This window comes from Myiozetetes cayanensis, unplaced genomic scaffold (genome assembly GCF_022539395.1).
Source record: "Myiozetetes cayanensis isolate MyiCay16 unplaced genomic scaffold, myiCay2020 scf5-8, whole genome shotgun sequence".
Classification (NCBI taxonomy): Eukaryota; Metazoa; Chordata; class Aves; order Passeriformes; family Tyrannidae; genus Myiozetetes; species Myiozetetes cayanensis.
Window position 1 is genome coordinate 92,553,353 of NW_026087742.1, and position 15,184 is coordinate 92,568,536.

The 15,184-nt window shown below is 41.7% G+C and overlaps 1 protein-coding gene across 2 annotated transcripts in view; it reads right to left on the reverse strand.

Annotated features, from left to right (window-relative positions):
* COL4A2 (collagen type IV alpha 2 chain) overlaps positions 1-15,184 on the reverse strand; it is a 144,111-nt gene that overhangs the window by 26,921 nt on the left and 102,006 nt on the right. For both annotated transcript variants that reach the window (XM_050333210.1, XM_050333211.1), the window contains exons 15-27: positions 14,383-14,445; positions 13,592-13,636; positions 11,225-11,278; positions 10,892-10,958; positions 9,056-9,157; positions 8,497-8,652; positions 6,651-6,743; positions 6,172-6,338; positions 4,267-4,339; positions 4,073-4,179; positions 2,703-2,904; positions 1,871-1,930; positions 1,070-1,132 (exon numbers count right to left, since the gene is read on the reverse strand). In XM_050333210.1, the coding sequence (XP_050189167.1) occupies positions 1,070-1,132; positions 1,871-1,930; positions 2,703-2,904; positions 4,073-4,179; positions 4,267-4,339; positions 6,172-6,338; positions 6,651-6,743; positions 8,497-8,652; positions 9,056-9,157; positions 10,892-10,958; positions 11,225-11,278; positions 13,592-13,636; positions 14,383-14,445 (1,252 nt within the window). The remainder of the gene's footprint in view (positions 1-1,069; positions 1,133-1,870; positions 1,931-2,702; positions 2,905-4,072; positions 4,180-4,266; positions 4,340-6,171; positions 6,339-6,650; positions 6,744-8,496; positions 8,653-9,055; positions 9,158-10,891; positions 10,959-11,224; positions 11,279-13,591; positions 13,637-14,382; positions 14,446-15,184) is intronic.

The following is a 15,184-nucleotide window of genomic DNA, read 5'->3' on the forward strand; positions in this document are numbered from 1 at the left end:
ATCTTTCAACAGAGATAAAATGTTCCATTCTGAGATCCATTAGTCTGAGATAGATCAATCAATCAATCCATGTATGCCATAATAAAACTTGTGTTGAAAGAAAAAGCTTGACCTTAAAATTTATACTCCAGATCTCCAACCATGGCTAAAGCACAGGGGCACAGGAACAGATGCATCACAAATTTCACATTTCCCAAACTCTGAAGTTATAGGTTTTGTCAGTATCTTTACAGCTGGTGATGAGAAGGATTTACTGAAAAACAGTTCTATTGCTTAGGCTGGGAGTATGAAAGTTTACAGGAACTATCAGTGCTGGACACAGGTTCTCTCTCACAGGTCAGTCATTATGACCGCTCAGCACACCTTGCCCATGTGTCTCTCAATTCCATCTCACACAGTCCCTCAGACTCTGCCCTTACCTCCTCTTCCTCTTGGAAGGAGGTGGGGAACCGTCAGTACTGGGAAGGCCCAGGATCACCAGATGGCTCCTCTGGCCTAGGGGGGACCACCTCTGCAAGGACGGCGTGTGTGGCTACAGACAGTACAACAGCATAGTGACAGACAGCCTGACCTGCAACATGGAGCTGCGTTAAAGGCTCTAAACCCACATTTGCTGAGGGTGCTCTGTATATCACTTGGGGAGGAACAGTAAGAATGATGTGTCACAGTCCTCCACTGCAATCTTTTATCACCCTTCTCTGAGAGGACAGTATTTGCCTAGTGAGGTGTCCATCAGCTCTGAGAGACCTCAGTATTCTCTCTATCAATAAACCTGTAGACTCTCTCTGTATACTCCTACTTGTATGCGTAGAATAGCTCAGATATAGGCTATCCTTTATGTCCTTTCTGTCTTCTGTTTCATGCCTTGTTAGCAAAGGGAGAATTAGCTCAGGAATGGTGCAGTCAGCTGGGCTGCACGTTTAGATCTCTCTGCCAGAGTCAGGTTAACACTGTCCTTCAATGTAATTTCTAAAACTTGCTGTCTGCTAAAGCTCAGCTTTCATTGATATGGCAAGATATCCTTCAAATGTAGTGTATGTGGGAAAAAAAGGGGAAGGCAAAACATTACCTGTGGCTCCTGGCAGTCCTGGCCTGCCCTGGGATCCCTTTGGTGGTCTCACACAGCCTGCGCCTGCAGAAAACCAAGAATTAGTCGCGCCTTACGTGCTCATATGCTGCCTCTCATCGTCTCTGTGCCTGCAGCTGGGACAACTTCATTAAAAGAGATGAATGAAATTAACAGGCAAAAGAAGTTTTATTCTTCATTAAAAAAAAAAAAAATTGGCCATGAGTAGCACTTTCAGGAGAGCACCCAGGCTGAGCTTCACCCCAAGAGCTGCTCTTCTGCCTATTTTACAGGGGCTATGGTGACAGCTCCGGTAAGACCAGCACAGGAAGAGTAGTCCAACCTGAGGGATGTCTGTCTTTTTCAGAATAAGAGAGACACTTTGTTTCCCTGTAGGCAGTGTATACCCATGAAGCAATCAAGTCAGTTTTAAGGTTTTTTTTCTTAGATGTCAGATTGCACTGAAAATCTTCACTCAAAGTTCTTCTTTAAAAAAAGTTGTGAAAACTTTCTTGGGCACCTAATTTCTGGTACTGTGGTTACAGATTGCACAGTAATCATTGTTTTGTTACAATAAACACTCAGGAACAATGAAATAAAGAATTTCTGAATAGCAGAGCAATAAAAGTGCAATAATTTTAGAATGTGACAGATTTATTTACTTTATATACATGATTATCTGTGACCTGAAGTTCAAATAGTTAACAAGCAAGAGCATCCAAAGCAGTCATTAGAAAGTATCAACTCATAAATGCAGCAAGACTAAATACTGAAAGATATTTAAGCCATTTGCATGTACAGTACCTGACCATATTGGCTCAGTTGCATCTCCTCTAGGAAAGTCTTCAGTGACTTGTCCACAGTCTGTGAGCAAAAACGGGCAAAGGCAGTTATTATTAAAAGAGAAAAACTGAGAAAAGAGAAAAATGCTCTCAATTCTAAGCAAAATGTCTATTACAACAGCAGATAATGTATTCTTGTATCTATTATGCACACATACAAAACAAATTACTTGCTTTAATATGCTGGAACTCTCTACCCATATATTGGTTAGATCTGGGCCTAAAACCTAACCCTATCTGAGTTAGGAGGCTGTGTGTCCCACATACTGTGTAGGGTTGACATGTGCCTGCTTTAGCTTGCATATTCTTCCAGGCTTCTTGAAGTCAAGCAATAACATTCTTAGCCTGAGCTTTTCTGAATGTAGCCCTGGCACTCTTACGCTTGGAAGGGACTTGGAAAGCTGCAGAGATACTATGAAGAGCCCTGAAGAATGGATGATGATTTTCTCTGATAAATTAAAGATTATGTTGGATAGAAGAGATCAGAGAAAACCATCAGTGAGTATTCCAATGGCAGGACATTGCTCCATTGCCTCCAACTGCTTGAAACCTGAAAGAAGATGTTCCTTGCTGGCACTAACAGATTCATTCATCCTATTTCAGTACCTGACATGAAACTACTGGGACTTCTGAAGTATATCCTTCTTTAAGGTTTCTGTACAATACCAGCAATCCCCTTTCCCCCACATAACCCCCACCAAGCTCTATCTTTTCAACAGTGTGCTGTACAAATGCTGCATGCAATTCAGTGATAATCTCCCACGGCTCTGATCTAAGACAGAGTGATGTCTCACCTAATTGGCCGGGCTCTCCCGGCAGACCAGGCAGACCTGGAGATCCTGGGATTCCATCTTGTCCTTGATCACCTGGAGGACCCCGGAACCCTTTTGGACCAGGAAATCCTTCACCTGGCGGGCCTGCTTCTCCTGGAAAGCCCTTTGGGCCTAATTCACCTGGATAACCAGGATCACCTGGGAAACCTCTGATACCATCACCCTATAGGAAGTGAACAGAGGTGGTCATTCCTGAATTTGCTGAGAAAGAAACACAACTCAAACAGTTGAACTACTCTCATGAATAGCATCTTCTAGGTAGTAATTTCTCAAGTGTTGCAACCCAGCTCTCTAAATCAACATTGAAAATAAAGTATTTTGGAAACAATCTGACTTAAATGTAGACCTCACAGCTGAAAAGGCATAAGAGAAGCATTCCTTGGAGGAACATTTCCCTAAAAATGCCGGCCCATGAACATCACTTGGGCAAAATGAATCATTGCCATGGAGAGGCTCATTTCTTTTCTGAAAAGCTGTAAGTGGGTTTACGGAGACCACAAGCATTGCTAGAAACGGTCTGTTCTGGCATTTACTTCTGAGAAAAGCTGACATAAAAATGCACCCAAAAAGGTAGACTTTGTCTCTTCCTCTAGTGATATTTCTACACTATTGAACCAATAGCTTATGAACATCATTAGAGAAAACCTTTCCATCCTCAGAAGTAATATAAAGTAACATCTTTACTGGTAGTAAAAAGCACTATGGTCCAGAGTGCACAATACAGCTCTTGCCCCTCTTAAAATATGATGTAAGAGCATCCCAATGGTTAAAACCAGCATTTATGATGGACAAGATGAATTCCTCTTGTGAGATATTTAACTTTTGCCTACAGAAGGAGCTTAGAAAATGAACAAAGACTAAATGTCTAACTTCTAGTTGGCTACGGTTAGGTAGGTGAGCTGCTATCAAACATATGTATGACGACACAATGTACATTTTAAGAACACAAAATTGCAGTAAATTTTGCTTTTCTTTAACTCAGTTGAACCAAAACTGTTGAAGTTCAGTCACAGAAAATTTCTCTTAGACAATGCTAGAAAGAGTCACTAATAAACCACTAATTACCACAAATTAACCAGTAATAACAAGATGGCCTAGATGAGTTATACATTATCAGACAGTAGTTTAAATGAAATGAAAATTAAAGTGCAAGATTGTTCTAAAAACTCGAGAGAAAATAGGATTTTTAAAATATTGATAACTCACAAAGCCAGTCTAGTTGTGTACCATTATCTGTGAGAGCAGGATAGCCTGGTGATTGTAATCCCTCAGAATTAAATGCACTAGTAACTGGGTGTGGTGGAAATGATTTAGCTGTATTTGCCACTTACCGGAAGGCCAGGCTGTCCTGGTAAACCATCTAATCCATCTCTGCCTGGGAAACCATCTCCACCTTGGATACCAGGCAGCCCGGGATCTCCTCGGATTCCTTTGGTGCCTAAAGAAGGCCTTTCATTGTTAGAGCAATCTCTCATTAATGGTATAAATAAGAGCAAAATACACGTGATATAAATTTTTACTCTACCTTTAGTAGTTATATGTAAAGAATCTCCCTTTTCTCCTTTCCGTCCAGGAAATCCAGCTGGACCCGAAAATCCCTGATGTTTCATGCATTAAAAAAATGAAACAAACCAGAACTGTTTAGGAAATAATTATCAAGATTTGCATTTCCACTGTCCTTCTTAAAGAAAGAAGTCTCCTTAAATTTTACTTCTTTCCCATTACTTTCCATGAATGATTTCCTCTTCAGTAATCCCATTCTCGTGCAGAATCTTTACTAATATATTCTAACTAGGATCAAGGTCTCTATGGCATGGTAGGGGATCTTCTGCATGAGGATGGATTGGGACACCCATGTTTCTCCATGAGATAGAGTCCTGTAGGTGACTGTATCTGCAGAACTGCACTGGAGAAAACATGGTAAATTACTCAGTTAGCCATCAAAGTAAATGCTGTAAGCAGCTTTTTGACACTTTTGAACCAACACTCAGGGTTACACTGACATGCAGCTCCTCCTCTGCACCACCGCCAATGAGGACAGACTCATAGCTGGCAGTGGACTGGGGTTCAAACACTGTTTTGGAGCTGAAAAGTAGCACCATCTTTAATTACCAGAGGCAGGAACTTGGGCACAGAGGGATTAAGTGACCTGCTCCAAATCACAGACCTGTGGGAAGGTTTTGGTTAGAAGGGAGGGCTGGGGGTCCCTGGTCCAACCCAGCACCTGGAGATAGAGCAGGTTGCTCAGGACCTTGCCTAGCCATGCACTGAAAATCTCCAATGAAGAAGACATCCTATCTTGCAAAGGCAAACTGTGGTGAAGCTAAAGACCAGTTTCTGACATTCCTGAGCCCTTGGTATAATGCAGAAACCTCCTCCTGAACAGCCCATCTGAAAGTCATATTGCCAGCTGCAGGCCAAATGCCTTGCAACCAAACCCATGGTAGGTGCCAAGACTCATTTACCATTGACTATTCTATGCCAGTTAGCTTTAGTTTTAGTTCTGCATAATTACACTCGTGCTCATTAAAATATAAGCTGTGTATGTTAGGTTGTCCTTAGCCAGCTCTTACTGAATTCCAGGGCAGACACTGAATGAAAGAGATGTACCTGATAAATTTACTTTTTGTTTAAAATATTCCTGTGCGATACATTATTTAAAAGGGTGTCTTTTGCATCACTGCCTTTAAGTGACATTCTGGGTGAAAAGCATGTGTGGAAGCTGTATCTCAGCTGCAGGTCATCTCAATGATACAGGTTTGTACTTTTTTTAGTCTAATGGGGGAGATCAGAATTGATTATAAGCATCCTGCTTTACCTGGGCCATTTCTGAAAATTGAATTTTAATGGTCAGTGAAGCCACATCTGTACTCCATGGTAAAGATATTTCTTCTGGACATTGTTTTTTTTCAGGCCAAAGAAATCTCAGGAACTTAATATAACACTGAATTATTTCACTGACTACATACCTGGAGAAACCATCAGCAGAAACACTGCATTAATAGTATGATCTTCACATAGCTATTTTTTATTTTCAAGGTTTAGATGTTCAGTATGATGCAATTTAGCACACAGGTGTTATCAAAATGTTTTATAACTGCTTCTAATTTCTCACACTCTGTACTACAGATGCTTGAAAGGGTTATTCTTTGTTCAAACAGAAAGTGGACTTTGGATTATGTTGAAATATTTTGCTCTTCCCAAAGCATTCTATTTTCACTTCCCAAATCATCCTATTTTCACTTCCATACTAGCAATTTTTGGCTTTTGGTATTTTGTAGATAGCAACCTGAGAACTACTGAAGGGGCAAAGAAAGAAATAAATCGTACTTTTCATTGTTTTAACAGTGAAAATAGTTTGGGCTCTTTTTTTCCTTCTTTTCTTCTATTGGACATATAAAACTAAGGAATAAAGAAACAACTATCTCACTTTTGCTCCAGGGTAGCCAGGAAGACCATGTGGTCCTTGATCACCAGGTTCTCCTTTCCTCCCAGGCTGGCCAGGGGTTCCTGGAAAGCCAGGAGGGCCAGGGGGGCCAGTAGAGCCCCTTCTGAGTTCTTCACCCAAAAGGCATGTAGTGCAATCCCCTTCTTCGCCTAAGGAAAGGATTGGAAAGAGAAGAAAGAATGCTCTGTCACAACAAATAAATGTGCATCTGTAATCATTTTATATATAGACTTGAGAATACTTAAGTAGTTTCTCAAATACTTGAGAAAAGTACTCTTTCGTTTTGTTTTGTTTTGTTTTTTACAAGAAGCCAACACAGTGTTTCTTCATTGTATTAGCCCCAAATCTAATTTATCGTTCCCCACGCATGTCAAAGTTCAATAAGCTCAGACTGAATTCAGCGTGAGCTTTATATCAAATGTAACAGCAGATCATCTATTGAGTTATTTGTTATAACCTACCTTTAGGTCCTTTTGGTCCCCTTGGCCCAGGGAAACCTTGTGTACCAAATCTACCTGGCGTTCCCTCCTGTCCTTTTAATCCATAGAGAGGACCTAGAAATTTAATCAAATAAAAATATAAATTAATCTATTGTAGATTTACTCTTCTCTTTCCTACCTATTTCTTTGAGCTGCACTGCACCTGCCCCTTTCTGTTTCCCCTAATGTCACTTACTGTCTAACCCAGCCTGTTGTGATGTATCCCACTCTCTCTCTTAATCTTCTCACAGCTTTTCATGCCCATTCTCCCTAACTTCTGCTGTGGCAGACAATTCTTACCATTCTTTACTCTCTCTCAACCTGAATTCCTTTCCTTCTCTCACTCAGCCCAACCTACTTTGCATTAGCACAAACAGCCATCTCTGGCTCATCTGCTGTATATCCTTTTCTCCAACCCTGCCCTTGCACTGCAGTGCGGTGCTTTTCACAGAAGCAGGGCACAGTCTCAGTCAGATGTGGCCTCTGGAGGCCATCTGGTCCAACCCTCTGCTCAAAGCAGGGTCAACCTTCAGGTTACAGCAAATTGTTCAGGATCTTGTCCAGCTGAGTACTGAATATATCCAAAGATGAAGTGTACAGAATCACAGAACCAATTAGGTTGGAAAAGACCTCTGAGATCATTGAGTTCAACCTTTGACCAGACACCACCATATCAACTAGACTGTGGTACTAAGTGCCACGTCCGGTCCTTTCTTAAACACCTGCAGGGATGGTGACTCCATCACCCTGGGCAGCCCATTCCAATGTTTAGACAGCCCCTTCTGTGAAGAAATTCCTCCTAATGTCCAGACTTCCCTGAGCAACCTGTTCTAGTGTCTGAGCACCATCATGGTGAGAAAGGTTTTCCTAGTATCTAAGCAGAACTTCCTTTGTTGCTGCTTTTGACCAATGACCCTGTTGCTGGCTCCTTAGTGAAGCATTTTCCCTATGACCTCCCAAGAGGTAGGGAAAGACAGCAGTAAGATTTCCCCTAGTTTTCTCTACTCCAGGATGAGGAAGAAATCCAGCTCTTTCAGACACCCCCCCCCCCATATTCATATCCCTCTCCCAGCCCAAACAGATCTTCTTTTCTTTCAAATGTTGTGAGGAATGTCTAAAACCCACGCAAACTTTTCCTTCATTGATGAGCATACAAGACTTTTCTGTGTGACCTCCTGTATTGGGTCTGGCTGAGCTGGAGTTCATTTCCCCACAGTAGCCCTCACAGTGCTGTGCTTTGCATTGGCAGCTAGAAGGGTGTTGATAACACACCGGTGTTTTGGCTACTGTTGAGCAGGGCCAAGTCGAGGGCAAGATCCTGGTAGGGGACCCAAGTAGGTCAACTGACCCAAACTGACCAAAGGGATATTCCATACCATATGCCATCAGCTCAGATATAAAAGCTGAGGCAAGGAGCAGGAAGGCAAGCATTCATTGGCTCCAGTGGCTGCCTGCTGAGGAACAGTGACATGTGCTGACCACCACCACTCATGGGAAGTAAAGGATAAACCCTGCTATCTTTCCCTTTGCTTCACTTTAGTGTGTGCAAGCTTCTGCTTCGCTTTCACTTTAAATAAAGTGCCTTATCCCAACCCTTGGGATGAGTTGTTTTTCCACCTTAATGTCTCCCCTGTCTGGCCAGGAAGGGGAGTGATGGAAGGCTGGGTGGGCACCTGGCGTCCAGCCAGGGTCAATCCACCACACCTCCCCACTGCTCATTTACCTTCATTCTGTCAATCTGCTATCTCACTTTGCCTTGACAACAGCTATCTTTAAAACAAGCAAAGATGGTCCTGTGAGTTCTCAGTGTCTCTCTTCATGCACTTACCAGGGGCTCCAACGGGACCAGGTGGACCACGGAGTCCTGGTGAGCCATCCTTACCCGGAAGCCCAGGTGGGCCCGCATAATAAGCAGGAGATCCTCTTTCACCTTTTTCACCTTTTGGTCCCATTTCTCCAGGTAAGCCTGGCTTATCCCCATCCGCTGAAACAGAAACAGGGAAGAAGTTCAAAAAAATTTCTTAATAATGTTGCTCAAAGAGTTGTAATGTAACATAAGAGAAAGTTCATACAACTGCATCTAACATGCAAGAAAAAATGCAGCTATTTAGCATGGAACGAAAAAGATAACTGCACTTTTCACTCGAGCAAATCAATAGCAGTTACTGAAGCAATGCTCTGTCGTCATCTCTATTTCGGTTGTTTTGCTAGAGCACCATTGGGCTGAAGGAAAATGACTCTTTCATTTTTTGCCCTCACAGTTATTATCTACCACTCTGCACTGTGTATTCCATGGTCTGTATATATATTTCCCACACCCTGACTTTGCATCAGTTAAAACTCATAATAAAGTTAAGGTGTTGGAACACGTGTTGCTGGGATATTACCATCAGAGAATCCAGGGAGACCAGGCAAACCACGATCTCCCTCCTCTCCTCGGTCTCCTGGTATTCCAGAAACACCTGGGAAGCCTGGATCACCTCTTGCACCTGAAAGACATCCCCGGTTCCACAAAACATGTTAGCGTGATGCTGCTGTTTGTTAAAAACTAAACATTAGGAATTTCAAGGGCTTCAGAGTATTAGAATTTACAATGGTTTCTAAAAAGTAGCTTTAGAAATCAAATGACAGGAATGGTGTGAAGCTTTAGAAATCAAATTATAGGAATGTTGTGAAGCAGAGCAACAAGGTTGGTGAAGGGACTTGGACATAAGCCCTGTGAGGAGAGACTGAGGGAGCTGGGGTTGAGTGGAGAAGGTTCAGGGGAGACCTCATCACTCTCTACAACTACCTGAAAGGAGGTTGTAGCCAGGTAGTGGTTGTTCTATTTTCCCAGGCAGCTATCAGTAAGACAAGAGGGCATGGTCTCAAGCTCTGCCAGGGGAGGTTTAGGTTAGATATTAGGAAGAAATTCTTTACAGAGAGGGTAATCAGGCACTGGAACGAGCTGCCCAGGGAGGTGGTGGATTCTCCATCCCTGGAGGTATTTAAGAAGAGACTGGATGTGGTACTTAGTGCCATAGTCTAGTAAATGCGGTGGTAGTGGATCAAGGGTTGGACTTGATGATCTCAGAGGTCTTTTCCAACCCGTCTGATTCTATGATTCTATGATTCTATGTGTGAAGCCACCAAGACCAGGAAGAAAGACAGAATATCTCAGCATTTACTAGTATGCAGGTGGAGCTACACTGGTCCACAGAAGCACAGAAGACCAGCTCTCTGAGGAGAGCCCCTGCTTATCCTACAGGAAGTTGCCATTGTAACAGATGTGTGATATGTGAGCTTTGCTTCCCAGTACCAAAAGAATCTGCCTGGGCCCAGCTATTGCTTGCAGAAAGTATCACGTTCTTGTTAAAGGTCAGTGATACTAGAGGACATCTGGTGTGTTCAGCCCCCTCCCTGCTTCTTCCTCTCTCTACACAGTCTCTCCCACTCCTGAAAGCCTGACAGGGTATTCAGGGTGATTTGACCACTGTTTTGGGCCTCTTGCCCCCTTTCTCTGTGAGGTAGGGAAACATTCATTGCTAGTCTCTCCAGCTTTCAACAAGACTAGTAAACTCAATGGTATGAGGACAAAGGCCAGGGCAATGGCATGTGATCACTCTTGCTGTTTGCTGGCACCTTCCCTTGAATAGTTTTGTCCTCGGCAAACTGCTATCACCTTCTATGGGTTTCTAGTCTGGCCACCCCAGCTCTGCAGAACAGCTGATGTTGGGTGCAACAAGTTTAGTGAAAAGATCACAAAGGAAATGTGTCAATTTAAAAGAATAAAAAAATCGTCTTCTATTCCTCAAGGCTTTTTGAATGTGTGGGTTTTTTTCTTTCTTTCTAAATATTAGATGATAAGAATGTTCTCTGCTGTGCTGCCATTACTGCACTTTATCCAGAGTCTCTGAATCAGGACACAGAAGACAGGCTCTCCCATTCTTCCTTTCACTGGACAACAAAGTCACATGCTTTTTTGCTTGTTTCTTCTCTGTGGATACAGGCATGCATGGATGCCTTTTGTATAGCAATCCAGTTTCAGTGGGATAGACAAAGAAGTCACCTGTCTGCAAAAAGGTGATTAGGGTACTCTCTCAGAAGGCAATTATAGATACTGGAACACTTCAGCAAAACACAGACTGTTTTAGGAGTTGAATTGTCAGAATGTCACGCTTTTGATCTATGCAGAAAGCAGTAAAACACAGCTAAGATAAACAATCTAAGTAAAGAAGACAAACCTTTTCTTGGGATGCGGGAAGGAAAATAGGAATCTGGTCCTGGAGGACCCATCTCGCCAGGCTCCCCCTATTAACAGAAGTTGAAGTATCACATCTAAGCACATATTCTAGAGAATTTCTTTTAAAATAGAAAGGTATGCACATGAAACATAAAGAAACAGGCTTTCAAAGGATGTAATGTGACATTTAAGAAACCTTAGAGATTTCAAGTTAACAAAGCGCATAACCATCCTACTATAACAACAAAGACAATTGCTGCTATGTGACAGGATAGAAGAGAAAGCAAAATGACATCTGGTTTATTGCTTCAGGCAAATAACGATAAAGCAGTACCTTGCTTCCCCTAGGACCAAAGCCACCAGGTGGACCATCAAGTCCTGGAAAACCCTGTAATACACATAAAAATGGTTCACTTTATCAGAGAGAGACTAAAACTATTTTGACTGTAGAAGCTGGCTTCCTCCGATGTCAGTGTGAAAACTATGCAGCATAGCTGAGCAGATTTTCTCCCCGGGTATAGTAATTCGGGTAACACCATTAAGACTCTTTGAGTTTTGATGTTCCACTTCTTGGACCAATCCTAACTCTTGACAAAGGCCAGAGGGACCTGCTGTGCCACAGGCTCTGTCGCCCCTGACAGCAATGCAGATGCTGTTCCACGGATGCTACAGGATGGAGGAGGAGAAAGGGAACCCTCAGTGCCAGCGGACCTCGACACACATGGGCCAGGTAGCCAGAGCACACCAGCCTGCTGCAAGAAGACTAAACAAGTTGCAGTCATTACCAGTGGACATATTTTCACTGGAATGTAAACAGTGAGCAGTGAAAAAGCACTGAAGTGCCCAGGTCCTTTTTGCACTTTTCAGTGTGACTCGGGATGGTTTGGCTAAAGAAGGCTCCCTGACTGAATGAGAACCCAGGACCAAGCCTGAAGAGACCTTCACCGAACTCTCCCACTAGGGGCATGCCAGAGAAAATTTTCCATCCCTACCCCAGCAAATTTTATAATATTTAAGGTCCTGCCCACCCCATTCTTTTAAAAGGTTTGAATTCCAAATCGCATGGATTAAAACACATATGTTAAAAAAATAGGGTACATCTTATCACATGAGAATGTATTTCAGCTGATGGGGGTGAATAGGGAAGAGTGCAGGTTTCGGAGATGCTAACACAGATGAGGTGATCTCTTCTGTGTGCTTTATTCATCTCTTTGACAACTTTTGTTCTCTACAGAAAATGTTCATATGAACTCCGGAAAAAGGCTGGTGTTAATAGAAAACAGTGGCCAGATCAACAACTGATATCAATTAACATGGTTTTGCTGAAGCCAGTAGTTTTGTCTAATTCACATTTATAATTAGATTATTAGTCAGTTTTTTCAGAATTCAGCATCTCTCTCGTTTCACAGTGGGTACAACTCTTACATAGAACTTGAATGTTAATAATGAGCTCTGTAAATCACTTTTGAAGTGTTTTCGAAGCACTACAACAGCTCTCAGTAAGATGCCACAGACTGGACCACATGTTTCAGAGAGCTTTCCAATGGCAACTGTACATCACACCATTTCAAAAGCAGCCTCTTGAGTATCAGGTGTAAAATCTCTTTACACTAGGTGGAGCTGGTGGTCTAAAAGTGAAGCCAGCAGCTTCCTAACTGCGACTTCATCTGAGTGCTGGCAAGACTGAACCATCCTTCTTTCTTTCTTAAGAATCAAATAACTCAAAAATCAACAAAAAGGAGGTTGCTGTGACTAGAACATTGAGCAGGGTGTTCCTTCTCACATACACATTATACAGGGATATTCCACCTAAACCAATGTACTTTTTTCTAAAATGGTTGCCAAGATTCACCCTCAATAAGGGGCAGCTACTGACCACGTCTGACTGGAGCATGAACCTATGTTAAGGTCAACCAGTGGGCTTTAATGGGTTTTGCATCAACCTCTCCATGTATGTATTACTAATAGCAAATTCCCTTCCACACCTCCAGGTTTTGCCATGGGACCGAACAGCTACGCAAATGTTATTTTTTGGATTTCATGTACTTTCATGCCCCATGTGTTTCATGTTATTATTGTTATGCCTTGATGGCAGGACAAATCCTTAAACAACTAAAGACAGTAAAACATGGAAAAGTCATGCATCCCACAGCTATTTACTTCATGGAAGTGATTTCTCATGCTGACTAAAGAAGCCTTTTTCTGAGACCAAACAGAAAGTATTATCTCCTCTCTGTCTCACAGAATGCTATTTCAAATATTTGGGTGTGTTTCTATGGAGACAGAGATTTAACTGGTATATTTATCAGTTTCCATCTCTTCTTCCTCTGTGATATCCAAGATAACTATATCAACCAAATCTGCAGAAAGCTATCAAAAAACTAAATTTCTGCTTGTAGCAAGAAAGTTACAGAAATCATATTCACAGTAATGGGAACAAAGAAAATGACACCTCTCCTTAGTGCTCTTAAAAGATGTTCATGGATTAAGCAAAACCAGACTTTAATTATAGGGTGTACTTTTTTTTTCTCACTGATGAGAAAAATAACTGACCCAAAATTACAATGATGGATGAATCCAGACATTATTTGTTAGACTACAGCTAGTGTAATTACAGGCAGAATTTGTCCTCTACAGTTTACTTTTCAGACAGATTGTCTACATATGCATTGGAAACAACAGTCTTGTATGAAATACTTACTCTTTCTCCACCGAGTCCTGGAAAACCATTGATGCCAGGCAGTCCCTATGAAGGCAAAAAAAAATCAGAAACATAAAGTGATATCCTAACATTCTCATGGCTAAGAATCATTATTATTTCTTAGATAAAATACATCTGACACCTTGAAACTCTAACACTAACAGTCACAGTTCAGCTATGTTTTCAATGAGATTTTTGTACATTGCAAACAGAACAGGTCTGAAATCAAATTTTTTTTTTTTCTATCTTAATCAATACATTGCAAATTGACCATGAAGATTTCAAAGATGACCAATTTTTGTAAAATGTATGCTAAGTACTATTCTCACTCTGTTAAACCACTTCAGAAACACTACCCCAAAACAAGCATTTATAGATGCTATAAGGTAGAATTTAAATTAGATTTTGTTTCACAGGGTGACAAGTAAGTGGAGTCAAACTCATGCCTGCTAACCGTGGCTGAAGACAGCTCAGATGGAAACAGTGAAATACAGTCTGTGCTGAGGACGAGGACAGTAGCTGTGGCTAGTGAACACAGCTCTAAGTAAGAGATGCACAGGGCTTCTCACTGATTGCACAGGCATTCCTATGAGTCCTGTGGGGCCTTCCTCCCACTACCATTTCAAAATGGCCTTTTTGCTTTTCTGCATCAGGTAGTTCTGTGGTGGTCAGACCTGGTGGGGTGAAGAACTGTCATTTCTATCATTTGTTAATTCATGTTTTGTTCCAGAAGGCAAACTGTCAGCTTGAATTTGAATGTTCACGTGGGTGAATTTTAATAAATGACTCACCCTTTGTCCTGGGAAGCCTATTACTCCTTCTTCACCTTTTTCAGGAGCAAAGAGAAGTATACCCTAGGAAACATTGCAAGTCAGTTCAACATATTTCTTCATTAAGTGCAAAAAAATGGCAATGCTGTTTTATGGAAGCTAAACAGGAAGAAAGCATCACTGTAACACATGGAGGATCTAATAATAGCTGCATGTGAAAGAACTGTTGTCCTTAAAATTAAGTGTAACATGCTTGCTTTGTTACAATAGCAGGAGAAGGCCATTAGGGAAAAGACAGTGCTTCCCTCCTATCATCTCCTTTATTTCTTCTGTAGCTGCAATTCTGAAGAAGAGCCAAAGTAATTATGCAGCTATACAACCAATTAAGCAACTTAGCTTATGCCCAAACTGTAGCTTCAGAGAGCTATTTGGCAAACATAGGCATACTGCTATCCATTCGACTGTCCAAAAAACAAAATGAAAAAAAAAAGGGAGGAGAAACACATATTACTTTTCGCTACATCAGCATATAATCTACAGTTTTCCTAATGAGTAAAAAAAACCCCTACATGTATAAAATATGACCAGCAGATGAAGAACTTGCTAGCAATTGTACACAGAGGGCATCAGGGCTCACACTGTGACCTTCTCCCATAACCTCGTGGAGCTGCTGACCAGACCATCTGAGAAAATAAAGCTATGCAAAATGCTCAGTGAGGCATCCCTGATTGGTAAAGACTGTATTTTAAACTGCTCTGGGAAGTCAAAAGGAACCACTCAATGGCAAAGCTATTTATTCAGTCTAGAGGTTGCCTGTGAGTTA